Source organism: Eublepharis macularius, chromosome 12, assembly GCF_028583425.1.
Source record: "Eublepharis macularius isolate TG4126 chromosome 12, MPM_Emac_v1.0, whole genome shotgun sequence".
Classification (NCBI taxonomy): domain Eukaryota; kingdom Metazoa; phylum Chordata; class Lepidosauria; order Squamata; family Eublepharidae; genus Eublepharis; species Eublepharis macularius.
Genome location: NC_072801.1, coordinates 20,762,779 through 20,776,760, shown reverse-complemented (window position 1 = coordinate 20,776,760; position 13,982 = coordinate 20,762,779). Strand labels below are relative to the sequence as shown.

The 13,982-nt window shown below is 43.2% G+C and overlaps 1 protein-coding gene across 1 annotated transcript in view; it reads right to left on the bottom strand.

Annotated features, from left to right (window-relative positions):
• Nucleotides 1-7: 7 nt before the first annotated feature.
• POLR3E (RNA polymerase III subunit E) overlaps nt 8-13,982 on the bottom strand; it is a 33,468-nt gene continuing 19,493 nt past the window's right edge. The window contains exons 18-21 of the mRNA XM_054992809.1: nt 12,312-12,802; nt 5,876-5,953; nt 3,080-3,205; nt 8-409 (exon numbers count right to left, since the gene is read on the bottom strand). Coding sequence (XP_054848784.1) covers nt 344-409; nt 3,080-3,205; nt 5,876-5,953; nt 12,312-12,802 — 761 coding nt within the window. The 3' untranslated portion in view covers nt 8-343. The remainder of the gene's footprint in view (nt 410-3,079; nt 3,206-5,875; nt 5,954-12,311; nt 12,803-13,982) is intronic.

The window sequence follows — 13,982 nt, the reverse complement described above, 5'->3', positions numbered from 1 at the left end:
GATCTGTAAATGTAAACTTGCAATTTATTGGCATTAGTTACAAAATAAACATTAGACCACGATCTTCTGTCTCATTTGGGGTAGAATGTTTTTGTTATCAAACGAAAGGGAGAAGCAAAATATATTCAGTGTCCCAAATCAATCTAGTGGTGCATGAAAGCCCAATTGAGTTCTTCCTGTTCTTCATGCCATGCCTAAGGGAGACACGTGGTGCTTTCCAGAATTTCATCCTAACATCCACGAGGCCATGTGTACATTAGGCTCTTCCCTCAAGACTCGAAGGGGATGGGCTTCAACTCGCTTTTCAGTCTATTTCTTCTTCAGTGGTCGAACTGACCTACTGTCACGATGGTTGTTGTTGCACTGTTCCTTTAAGATACCACATTCCTCCCTGGCTTACACAGCAGTCCTGAAAAACAAGAAAAACCTGTTATAATTAGGACCAAAAAACCCCCACACTGTATCCACACACTATCTGGTGAAGGGAGCTGTGTCTCTCAAAAGTTTAAACTTTGCTAGTTTTTATGGTGCTACTGGGCTTGAATCTTGCTCTTCTTCTGCAGACCAACCCTCCTAAAACACAATATAATTCCGTTCCTAATTGCACATAAGTAGAATTAAGGTCACAGAAGAAAAGGCAAAGAGGTAGGAAATGGTAGCCTGTGCACATGAATGCCAGGAACTAACAGAGATGTTAATATTCCTAACGACATGAGGCTTAAGTTTATTATCCCTTTTAAAAAGAGGAATAACTGGTTACGTTTTCAGATGATTATTTGCATGCTTCAGTTTAGCGGCATGAGTTGCTAATGGATACAATGGTTCAGTTATGTTCACTGTTTAAAGTTAACCTACTCCAAGATTGTTTCTTCAGAAAATTGATTTTCTTCATAACTATCTGGTCTCACCTCAGATGCTTATAATCGTACTGTATTTTAATACTGGTCTGAACAATTGGATCTACTAAGATTCTATTTCAATTGTATTTTATTTTGCCATTTAATAACTGTATTTTATGTCTGTATGATAAATTTCTACTTTTACTGTTCTTAACTCTGTATTGTGACGGCCTTTGGCCATATACAATTAAACTTCTAGTACTACTAGTACTAAGTTAACCTACTAATCTATATTGTACATAAAAATATTTAATGGGAGATAGGCCACTTGATCCTTTACAGAACCTTTCACCAAGACAACAGGTACTCAAATACCATGAAGCCTGTCTAAAATGTGAAGATGGTTAAGATTCGCAGCAGCTATATTAAATATACTAGATCAATAGTTTGGCAAAAGAGAGAGACACTTTTCTCACTTTGTTATATGCACTTTTCTTAAGAGACATCTGCATGACTCCAAGGTAGCTATACTCAAAATGAGACACAGCAACCAGGACAGCTGTGTGATAGATACCCACAGCTGAAAAAACACAACCCAGGTGAGTCGATGCTCTACAGCATTAAGAATACAAGATAGCCTCTAGGCTGCAGCTACGTTTCCGGTGAGAATGCCAGCAGGTGTTCTCTACCACCTCCTACTGAAAACTCAAAACAGCATCTTAAAGCCAACTATAGTGGGAAGAGTAATTTCCAGACCAAAGTGCAAACCCTCTAATAGGTCCAATTAACTAATTAGTAGACTGAATGAAGATTTACAGAGAGAACACATGGCAGTAAAAAAAAATCATACCCAGCTATCTGGGCTGGGCTGTCTCTAGGCCAGCCTCTTCCTTCTTGTTGGGATGGTTGGAACATAAGTGTAAAAATTATATGGAGCTGAGAATGAATAGTGAGTTCTTTGTCTCTTATAGGCACCCAATGACATTGGTGGGCAATGGATTCAGAACAAACAAAAGGAAATGCTTCTTATGCAATTCATTGCCAGCAAACAGCAATGGCCCGGAGGGCTTTAAAAGGGGACTGGAAACAGATTCATGGGAGAGGTGGTGTCAATGGTTACCAGCCAAAATAACTAAAGGGAACCTCCACGTTCAGACACAGCCTCAGAATACTGGCCCTAGGAGCCAAAATCAAAGGGGGAAAAGCCTTGGCTACTGCATGAGGCAGGATATATAGATCTAGATGCCCCATGGGTCTAATTGTGCAGGGCACTCTTACTGTTATTGAGAAACAGCCAACTTCATAACTTGCCAGGGACTTCAAGATCACAGGCGGCTTTGGGTCAGTGGCTTGCTTAATTGGCCCAAACTTATCTGAACGTTCATCTTTGTTGAACGTTATTCCCATGCCCCAGGGTGAAGCTCTGCTTCAATCAGTTATGTACTGCAAATTGGGGCATTGGATTCAAAGCCGAGAAGGCAACACCCTTGGGAAGCTCCTTAAGCAAACTAATCCAACAAAGTGCATGATGTGCCATAAGCACACCAACATGTGCACGCTAATTTCTAAACGCTATTATTAAAACCCAACAAAAACAATCTTTTTAGTTTTGGACTCCACGCAGAGTCTGTCTTTTGTTGTGCTGTCACATTCAAAGCAACCAGACACAGGCATTCTGTCCTCTTTTATCATCACTCGCCTCCTCTCCCTGACACCTTCTTTCCCTTCTGCCTCCCTGTACAGGAGGAAAGAATAGTGACTAATTTTAAACCCTCAGTATCTCCATATGCTTGAACCATCCGAAGAAGCACCATTTAACACAACAGCATAACCATTGAAGTATTGGTAGTTGTTCGCACAGACAAAAAGACCTCCTTGGTGGGGGCAGCACAACCATGGAATTTCCTCCATAGGAGGATTCCTAAGCATCAGCCTTCATGGAAGTCTGTAAAAAGCACTCCTTTTCACCAAGCTTTCCATCTGGGTTACTTATGTGGATTACTGGAGCTGCAAGATATGACTGGATTATTATTTAATATGGGGGATTCTGGCACTATTTTATTGTTTCACCTCTCTGATTGTTTTCATCTTTGTTATTTTAAGACATGGTGGGGGATCTTTTGAATAAAGTGGGGCAAAAATATTTCACAAATGGGAATGACTTCTGGGGGAAAAAATGAACACCCTTCAATGGGACCTTTGCATTTCTGTTTTGAGAAGGAACTACATGCCAGATTTACCTTCAACACTTTATCCACTTCCTGCTTATCTATATCCTCGCCAAATTCCCGGGCCAGCCGACTCTGGATGATGTTCCTACGTACGCGGTAGTTTTTGGAGAAAACTTCAAGCAAGATCTGCCGATGCTTTGAGAGAGGGAGAAGCAAAATTCAACTTGGTGTGCAAGATGAACCAGCAGAAGCAAAATCATGAAATGTGTGAGTGGCAACGTAGGCACAGATGTAAAGGCCAGCCCGTCTGTTACCAGGATGTCATAGTTTTTTCCTGGCTAGGCTGCTTTGCTCAAATTCTTTCCAATTATCCTTGAACTTGCAGGCTAGTACTGGTGTGAGGACAATTTTTAAAATTTTTTTTGACAAAAACAAAACACACAATACTCCAATACCCATAATATCTTAAAAACTAAAAAACAAACAAACAAAAACAAAGGGGAAATAACAAATTTTTAAGTTCGAATTAATTCAAAAACACATTGCAATCCTTCCTATTTGGGATAATATTAATACACTTTAGATATTCTAATACCATATTCCACTCCTCTTCATGACTAGCTTTCCACATATTTATCACATTTTCCTCAAAAAGGAATTGTTGGTTATTCTACTCATTACATACATCTCCCATATTTTATTGTACCATTGCATCTTCGTAGGTGGTGTATCCGATTTCCAATGTTTAGCTATTAATAACCTTGCAGCTGCCAACAATATTGAAATCAAAGTTGTATTTTTCTTTTGTCAACCTACAATCATTCCAAATATCAAATAACATCACTTTAACATTATAAGGAAAAGAAACCTTAACAATCTTTATAGTCTCCTCATAAATTTCCCTCCAAAAGACTTGAATAACTGGGCATTCCCACCAGATATGATAGGGAGCGTGAGGACAAATTTGGCATTTCTGTTCAAAGCATCTCACAGCCTATTACTTAAATCTCTTTCTGTCTTTTGGAGGTTAACCCATTGAACAAATTAAAGGACTGAGATAGGGGGCAGAATAACTGGACGGTGCATTCATTTAAGACCATTTTTGTCCAGTTGTCTGGACATTACTCTTCATTCTTACATGCTAGAAGCCTATTTTTACAGAGCATAAACCCCAAAGACACCAGCCCTGAGAGGAGTATGCTCCATCTCTCTGCAAGAGCCTCTGTTCCATCTGATCATCCTCGGAAAGTCACTGATGTATAAAGAAACCAATGTGTGCTACAAATCTAAGTGGGCCACTGAGGTGCATGAAAAGGAACCATGAGGTTTTTTCTGGCACCCACTTTTGCAGACTAGAGCCCACGTCTTAAACCCTTGTGCAGCAATAGATCCTTTGGCCTCTGGCAGCCAAAATGGAGAGCCTCGTGGCGTGCTGAAGCTAACATGCTTGCCACTTCCTGCTATGAAGTCCTAATCACAGGGTACCATGTTCTATTTATTGGAAAGAACAGGAAACTGGTGAAAGGAGTGTCAGCATGCATGGTCCAAATAGTTCATCAGACTACATCCTACAGCACTCCGTCCCAATGCTAAACTGGTCAGAAACTTAAAAGGAGAGTAGATGTGCTCATGGAAGAGCTTCCCATCAATGGCGATTAGCCATGACAGCCTCACAGAACCTCTATTTCTGGAGGCATATACCAGGGGAAGCTCTAAGCTATATGCCCAGGTCTGGCCACTTGGGGAAACAAAAGGCTGCTCTAGATTAACCACTGGTCTAACCCAGCGGGGTTGCTCTTATGTTCCATGCCCAGATGGGAAGCTGTATATGCCAAGTCCAATGAAGGAAAAAAGGTGGAATCCAAGTCTCATTAAATCCACCTTTACAAAAAGCTGGTCATCCCATCTGCCCTGGGACCCTTCTACCACCCTGGTCAGCAAAAGCTCGTCAGAGGGAAGGCACACAGAGCCATGACTGAGCCTCTTCTGTAGGCTACTTTAGGATTTTGGTATTTATTCCTCATGAAGCACATGGCTAGGGAATTGCCCATTTAAAAAGCTCAGGAGGCTTCCTTGTCTTTAATCCACCGCCTGCCATAATCCAACACACCAGACTGCAGTTCTTAAATAACCCTGTATTTACCAGCGCCCAGAGCAACAAGATCAGTTTAATTAAGAAACTTTGTCAGGCTACAGGTGGCAAAGAGAACATAAAAAACCCACAACTGGTTCTATGTGAACCTATTTCAACCTCTTAGGGTTGAGAAGAAACAGACAAAGCCTTCAGTCCATTCATTTAGCATATTTATATACCATCTATCACTTCACTCAAGACAGTGTAGAGCTTAAAGTAACACTGCTACATCACAGTTCAGGAAACAGCAAGGGGGGGGGAAACCCACAGGAATAGTTGAGCCCTGTTTTTGAACAAGTCGGTATCATGGTTATACAATGATCAGGTGGGAAAGCTCTGAAAAGTGACAGTTCGGGGAACGGACAGGAACAGCCAAAGGTCTTTTGGTGAAAGCCAGGTGGAAAAAAGAGGACTTGCAGTCTCTGCCTCCCTCCCTCTGGTCCCAGGAAGGCCAACAGAGGGGGCATCATTCTCTCAATGGATGCAGCCAGGTACACTCAACCCATCCCAAGCTCCTTGGAGGAAGGCAGTATATAAACGTGAGGAAAGAATTAATGAAGAACACCACTAACAATCAGTTAGATCCCTTGGATCCATGCTGCTAGCAGAGGCACCGCTAGTGGAACAGATTTAAAAGATCCAAATCAGCATGTACCTTCTTTATTTTTTTTTGCAAAATGGCAGTGCCAGGCATTGCTGTACTGGAAGAACAGTTCTGGTTATCAGCTCACCTGATCATGCATATCACCCGCTTCCCAAAGTGCAAAGACCTTCTGTTCATCTGGTAACGCGGGAGTCTGGGGGGGAAACTGAAGACAGGTTGCACCAGTCAGAATTATTGGCTTTCATTTTTTTTTAAGTGCATCAACCAAAGCAGGATTTGTACAAAATCCTTACAATCGGACAGTATGTACTTAATCCACAAATAACAATACCAAGTTTGATATAATGCAGATGAAATTTTCATCTGTTATTCCCTCAAGAAGAGATCTCCTTATCAACAACAACTTTGGTGCAGCTATTCCTCATTCAAACTCCTGAGATAATACTGAGATAGGCCAGTATTATCCATACATTACAGGACATGGAGGTTGTTTCCTTTTACAAAGCAACTGTTTAAACTAGCAAAAATGTGAATGTTTCAGTTTCACAAGCTCAGTTCTACATGCATCTTTTTATATATTATCAGCTCTTCTATTGATTTTACAAAAAATTAGTGTTCATGTGCTCCAAAATCCATCACATGTACAGTCATTAACAGCCTGGAATGCAACGGTAACCAGATTTCCAAACATCAGAAATCCTTTACAGTAAAGTGAATTGTTATGGCTTAAACATTTTCTGTTTTACACCCCTGCTCATCTAAAACCTCTTAGGAAGTCTGTAGCAGAAATGAGATTGGAACTAGCATTCTTCAGGACTGTGGCTCACTCCATTTATTTGTATGATACTTATCTTCCACCTTTCTTTATGGCTCAAGGGAGCTTACAAGTCAAAGTTAAAATTCTCCAATTTAAAACCAACACAATAAAACCCAAGATAGCCCCCTCCCTGCCACCTGATTTAGTCAGCCCCCTATGGAAACATATGGAGAAAATCTGCTTCGGAGAGTCCAAAATTGTTCTCAAAGTACTGATGCAGTCTGCTTTCAACTTACTAGTCACAGATGCAAAGTTGCATGCCCTAACTCGTGCTGAATCCACACGTACCGGCATAATGCTAAACTGTCAGAATGCCAGCGTCTCCCTAGCGTGATTTCTGACATCATCACACCATGATGCCGCTCTCGTGGCGCAATGACATCAGAAATCGTGCCAGGAAGATGCTGGCATTCTGACAGTATAGCGCTATGCCGGTACATGTGGATTCAGCCTCGTTTTTGCATTTTAAAAGGTTGTCAAAGTTTAAGCCCAGCAGCTCATTAGCCACGTTCCAGATGCGTTTTTGCATTTATACTCTGCCTACCTCCCCTCAATGGCGACCTAAAGTAGTATACAACGTTGTTCTCCCCACCTCCACTTTATTTTCACGACAACCGCCCTGTGAGGTAGGTTGGGCTGGGAGATACTGCCCCAAGATCAATGAGCAATCTTCCCTGGCAAACTGGTGATTCAAACCTGGATCTCCCAAATCCTAGTCCCGCACTCTAACTAGTGCATCACACAGGTCTAAACCTATCAATGGGACAGCTGGGGAGACAGTAAGCCACAGCCTGGCACCCCTCTGCTGGAGCAGGATCCAAGCATGACAGAGAACTCCTTTCCTTCCACCTTCCATCATTAAATAAGGACATCCCAGGGAAAGCAGGAATGAGGCCAGAAACCTTCCATCGTCCAAGAGCCTCCTACCGAATAAACATTTTGCAGGTTATTTTTTGGTATTATGTTTTTATTGCTGGGAGGCAGCTTTAAGGAGCAAACTTGGGTTTAAGGAGCAAACTTGGGTTTTTTTATCCTGCTTTTCGGCCAGACTTAACCCAGGAGATTCAAGCTCTCCCACACCTAAACTCCTAGCAATCCATTTGCAACCAGGAATCTACACAGCCATAAAGGTTAAAACCAAAGGGGGAAAGAATGCTGCGTTCCTCCAGATGCTCTGCTCTCTGCTCAACACCAATATTTCCTATTCAGCTGCACTGAGACAGGCTACCTTGCACCATCTCTCTGAGCCAGCAGAGCGGTTTGGTTCTTCAAAATATTTTTGAAGTGCTTTCATGGCAACGGCAACAGTCATGCATTCGCCATTAACTGGGAGCTGGTAAAAACAGAGACTGACTGTCGGACCAAATGCTGAACAGAGCCCTCACATGTTTGGGTGTAAAAGCACAGTTTTACAGTCTTTTGGGAGGGTTTAGTTTTAGTATCTCTAAACAAACTCCGTTCACCACGAGTTTTGCCAGCACAGTCACTGCAATGCTTCTGTCTCTCTCAAGGAACAGCCAGATCCTCTCTTTCACCACTTGAACTATTTATATTTCACCTACCAAAATATCCAATGCTTCCCCTTTTTTGGACATTCTCCAATTAAGACGCAAAACTCTTAACTATTGTAAACCAGGGTGAGTGAAGGGGTTGGACCAAAACTGGGGAAGACCCAAGTTCAACGTAGCTGCGCAGCATCTCTGTGGATTTCTAGCCACTCATCCTCTCTCAGCTTAGCTTACTTGACAAGGTGGTTGTGAAAATAAAATGGCAAAGTAGAGACCCTCCTTGAAGGAAGGATAAGATAAACCTTGGTTAGCTATAGCCTCATTTTAGTAACTTAACCCTGGCTAAAATGTGCTTCTGTAAGCACAGAAGGGCCAAAGAACTATGGGAAACATATGCAGCTGCACTATACTGAATCAGACCCTTGGCCCGTCAAAAGTCAGTATTGTCTACTCAGACTGGAAGCAACTCTCCAGGCTCTATCACAGAGGTTTTTCTCATCACATCACTTACTGCCAAATCTTAACTGGAGATGCTGAAGATCCTTAAAGATAAGTTGCAAACGATAAAAATCTTAACTCACTGGTACCTGACTCCTAGGGTTGCCAGCTCCAGCACCTGGAGAAAGCGGGGTTTGGGGAGGGAAAGGATCTTGGAATGGCATAATTCCATAGAGCCCACCCCCCAAAGGAGCCATTTTCTCCAGGTGAACTGATCTTTGTGGCCTGAAGACCAGTTGTAATTCCAGGAGATCTCCAGCCACTACCTGGAGGCTATAAACATCAAGTAGAAAGCTACACGTGAGGTGCAGAAACAATAATTATTGTAATGAGTCACAATGACAAAAGGCACAGTGGCAATAGTTACATACAAATCAAATATAGTCACACAAGTAAACAATGCCGGTGTGTAAGACCTTAGCAGCCGTTTGATTAACTTGTTGACTGAAGCTTTTTTCTCTTGGACTAATGTGATTGTGATCTTTTCACTGTAGAAACTTTTTTGTTTATTGGAAGCCGCAGATAACCGTCCTGGAGGAAGTGAATCCACGAAACAACAGGTAGCATTTGCCGGCCCTGTTTGTTGGACGGATTCTCCGGTGTGCCACACAGGCGCCTTCAGCCCCGGTCCTACGAACCCACGGCGTTTACTTCTTTTTGACTTCAATTGGCTTTAACTATTGCCTAACCAAGGTGGTTTGGACTTGTGGGGCGTTCTTTTATTATACTTGACTGCAGCGGAGTGAGGCTACACTCCGGCATTGTTTACTTGTGTGACTATATTTGATTTGTATGTAACTATTGCCACTGTGCCTTTTGTTATTGTGACTCATTACAATAATTATTGTTTCTGCACCTCACGTGTAGCTTTCTACTTGACGTTTATAGTTTCTAGTAGTGGGGGTGCCTCTGAGTTTTGTAACTACCTGGAGGCTGGCAACCCTACTGACTCCTCAAAATACACCATATAAACCATGCAAATTCTCCCAAATGTTGGAAAAACTGTGGGGAAATAGGTAGTTTTATGCACTGCTGGTGGGAGTGCAGGCACATACAAACTTTCTGGAAATCAGTAACGAAGGCTATTAAAAGCATTACAGGATATGAAGTAACAATGACTCCTGAAAGGAATGACCCAACAATTCCAAAGATCAGGAAAAATCTTATTATGATACTACTGTCCATAGCCAAAACCGTTATAGCCTCTAACTGGAAATCAAACAACCCACCATCAACTACGATATGGCAAAGTCAACTATGGGAGTATTTCATTTTGGAAAAGCTAGCCAACTATATCACACAACTTGAAACATCAAAAAAAATGAGAACTTTTTCAGTCAATGGCTACCTGTCCTTGAATTTCTCACAGACAATGAATCAACAAACCCAACAGGTTTAAACGTGGATTATTTTAAAGCATTAACATCCTTTTGAAGTCACTATTTAGCAAATGTTATCAACTTGGAGTATTGTTAGTTCATATTAAGTTCTTTACCATGTTTGTCTATTTTACATAGCTATTTATCACTTAAAGCATAAAGTTGAAATTGTTAGTTATAGAAAATAAATTGGTTGATCTGTTTGATTGTTGTTATATTAGAAAGCTTTTTTTCTGGAAAAAATAAATAAAATTGCAAATTAAAAAAAAAAAACAGGAGATGCTGCACATTGAATTTAGGACTTTTTAGGTACCATGCAGGTGCTCTACTGCTTAGCTGTGGCTCCTTCCACTACACAGCCATAGTTCTGAGGAGCAACCACTTTTCTAGCTGAAAAGACCCACCCTGCAAAGCCATGGCACACAAGCCTGGCCAAAAGAGTCACTCCCTTCTGACATGCCACCGCCTTTGAGTCATGGCTGTTTTTCTTTCTTTCCTTTTGGCTTTGACTCTTCAAAATTACTGCCGCGGACAAAACTGCAGCCCTTCCGTGGCAGCGCCTGCTCTGTTCCAGTTAACTGCATGCCGGTTTGCTGCCCAGGCAGAGGCCAAAGCAAAACGGCAACAGGAACCTGGCAGCCTAGTCCTGCAGATTTTGCAATAGCGACGCAATCAAGTGTGTATTGGGAACTGAATCAAGACATCCTGAGAAAGCTGGTTCCTTTTGAAAATAGTTCTAGGCTTTTAGATTAAAAAAAGATGCATTTTAAGAGAATGCCGGGGGGGGGGGGGGGAGAACACATGGCGACAGAAGGGAAGAGGGAAGGCAAGTTTGTGAGTACCATTTTTCTAAAGTGCAGGCATTATGCAAAGACCTGCACTCTAACAGCACATCCATACAGCAGATAGAAAAGGAGTCAAATTGGCATCTCTTCAGCATCCATCAATGTCCTGCCTTTCTGTTTGGAGAGAAAGAGTTAAATCCAGCACATGAAGCTGCCTTACCCCAAGTCAAACGATGTATACTCCCCTATCCCTAACAAAGCCTGGGTGGAGTAGGCAAGGGACAGGCAAGAACCAGAAAGATCAAGGATCAAGTCCCCACTGGGCCTGCAACCTCACTTGGTGACACCGGACCAGTCATTTTCTCTCAACCTAGTTAGTCTACATCACATTGCAGAAGGGAAGGCGGCATGATATAGCCCAGCCTCATCAGATTAGAGAAGCTAAGCAGAGTCACTACTTGGGTGGGGGATCACCAAGAATGACTGCAAAGGAAGGCAACGGCAAACCACCTCTGCTTCTCCCTTGCCTTGAAAGCCTCTTGCTGGGGCGGTCCTAAATCCATTGTGATTTGACAGCATGTATGTACATAATCTATCCCACAGGGGCTTCGCAAGCAGAAAATGGAGGTGGTAATGATAATGTCCACTATGCTGAGTCAAGGGTGGGATAAGGTGGCAGCAGTGGGATTGCAGCACGTGAAGCTCCATGTTAATTAGATTAACCCAGGCCTTCCCCAAAGCTCAGGAAGATGTATGTGGTTCTCCTCTTTTCCTCAAAACAGCCCCGTGAAGTAGGTTAGGCTGAGAGTACCTGTCTGGCCTATGGGTCACCCATCAAGCTCCATGGCAAGCAGAGATTTGAACTACCGTCTTCCTCATCCTAGTCCAACGCTCTAACCATCACATCAGAAATTCCTCTTCTACTCAACTGTTCAGCCTACAGGAGTCCTACTGTGCTCTTCTGCATCAGGTCACCAGTGCATGCTGCCAGGAACGTTCTTAAGAAATGCTGCAAAACCCATCCCCTTTAGACTGATTTTAGAGGCTAATTTTAAATAGTTAGTGTACAGTTGTTAACAGGTTTCTGGTGTTTGAAGAATGTATATGTATAAGCTGGTTTATAGCAGGCTTGCCCTGGCCTTCAAGATACAGTAGGATTAAAAACACACACACACACACAACTAGGAAGGGGGGAAAGGATCCATTAGTGCCACAGCTTTTTGTACAACTAGGGTTAGTTGTTTGCATGTGTCAGGCACATCTGCTGACTTTCATAAAAGGCTCTGCAACCAACTTGCAGCCACAAAGTGGCACACACCCCTCCCCTGGGACGCAAACAGTATTTTTGCTAAATAGTGAAGCCACAAGTTGACATTCAAAGTCCTGCTTTTAGGACGTAATTTCTGGCCCTTTGTAGCGGCCAAGCGCAAGGCAGTCTCACCCCCTTCTGAGACATCACCGCTTCTTACAACAGGCCTGCTGTGGCATCACAGCACCGCAGCCACTCCTTTCCACACTACTTGCGGCCAGCCACCAAGCTAATGGACAATAATAATAAAAAGAACAGCATACTCACAGGCACCGTTATTTGTTTGCAGCCCACGTCCAACACCACGTCCTGCAACATTTTGTCTGAAATGCCGCTGAACAAGAGATTCCCAGGAGGCAGGCTGGCCACATGCAGATTAAATAACCGTTTGAGCTCCCGTAGGGTAAGAACAAACTGTTTCTTAAATGTTGCCATCACAAAGGCCCTAAGTTCTTCTATGATTCTTTCCTGGCCCCCCAAGTGGCCATTCAAGGAGTCCACTGAGTTCTCCTCCGAATGGATGCCGTTGGACAGCCCATTGTTGAGGCCGTCACAGATGGATGTGTCCATGGCCTCCTCGTCGCTCACTGGCTCCTCCTTGATCCGGATACCGGGAACACCCGCTGGGAACACGGCCTCGTTGGCCTGGGTCTCTGCCTTCCGCTTCTGCAAGTCTTGCTCCAACTGGCTGTAGCTCTGTTTGACTTTTGCCTTCGCCAAGTTGACCCTTTGCTCCCCAGAAACCATTAAGGGGGCAGCTAGAGAAACAAAAACAAAACACCTGGAGATTCATTCTATCTCAGAGGGACCTGGGACAGTATATCCACTAATGGAGGTACAGCACCACTACACTCCTCCTGTACTTTTCCAAGGTTTTCAGTTTTTGGATTTTTATGAACTGGTCCCTTCCCAAAAAACTTCCCTGCCATTAGTCAACTTTCTTCGGGCTCATTTTTTGGAAAGGTCTCTCCTTTTGCCTATCATGGTCAAACTCGCTTGTTTCCCAAAGCCAGTGCAGGGTAGCAGACTGAGCATTGGACTAGAACCTGAGACCCAGGTTTGAGTCCCCATCCTCCTACAAAACTCGGCAGGCAATCTTTGGCCAATCACATTCCCTCAGCCTCATTTACCCCACAGGGCTGTGGTAAAGATAAATTTGGGGAGAGAACCTCCACTCCATGGAGGAAGGAAGCAAAACAATATACTCAATAAGAAAGATATTTTGGTATTTGGAGTGGGAAAAGCACACTAAATGAGGGAGAAGCCCTGCCGCATCAGACCAAGGGTCCGTCTAGTCCAGCAACAGCAGCCAGCCAGTTGGGCCAAACAGGGTACAGAGACCTAGGCCTCCCCTTGCTACTGCTTCCCAGCACTAGCTTTCAGGGATTGTGACAATTCCCTTTACTCACCATGGCTAGTAGCCATCGATAGACCTCTCTTCCATGAACGTGTCTAACCCCCTTTTAAAACCATCTATGCTTGTGGCCATCATTACCTGCACTGTGAGTGAATTCCACAGTTGGAACACCCAGTGAATAAAGAAGCTCTTCCTTGCGTCTGTCCTGAACCTATCGCCCATCAACTTCATTGGGTGCCCAAGTTCTAGTATTATGGGAAATGGAGAAAAATCACTTTCTACATCCCATTCAAATTTTATATACCTCTATCGTGTCCTCCCTTAATCATTTTCTTTCCTGAATTAGGACATTCCAGACACTTCAGCCTTGCCTCATGATGAAGATACTCCAACCTTTTAAAGAACTCAGGCTTTAAATAACCTTACAAAATAGCACCAGGAACCTGGAAAGGGGTGGGGGGGGGAGGGAATGATTGGTGATGTCCCTAGTACTGTCCAGTAGGCATCCATGATACCAGCACAACTACTATCAAATCAGAACACTACAAGGGAATCACAGGAAAACCAGTTTCCAGACTCCA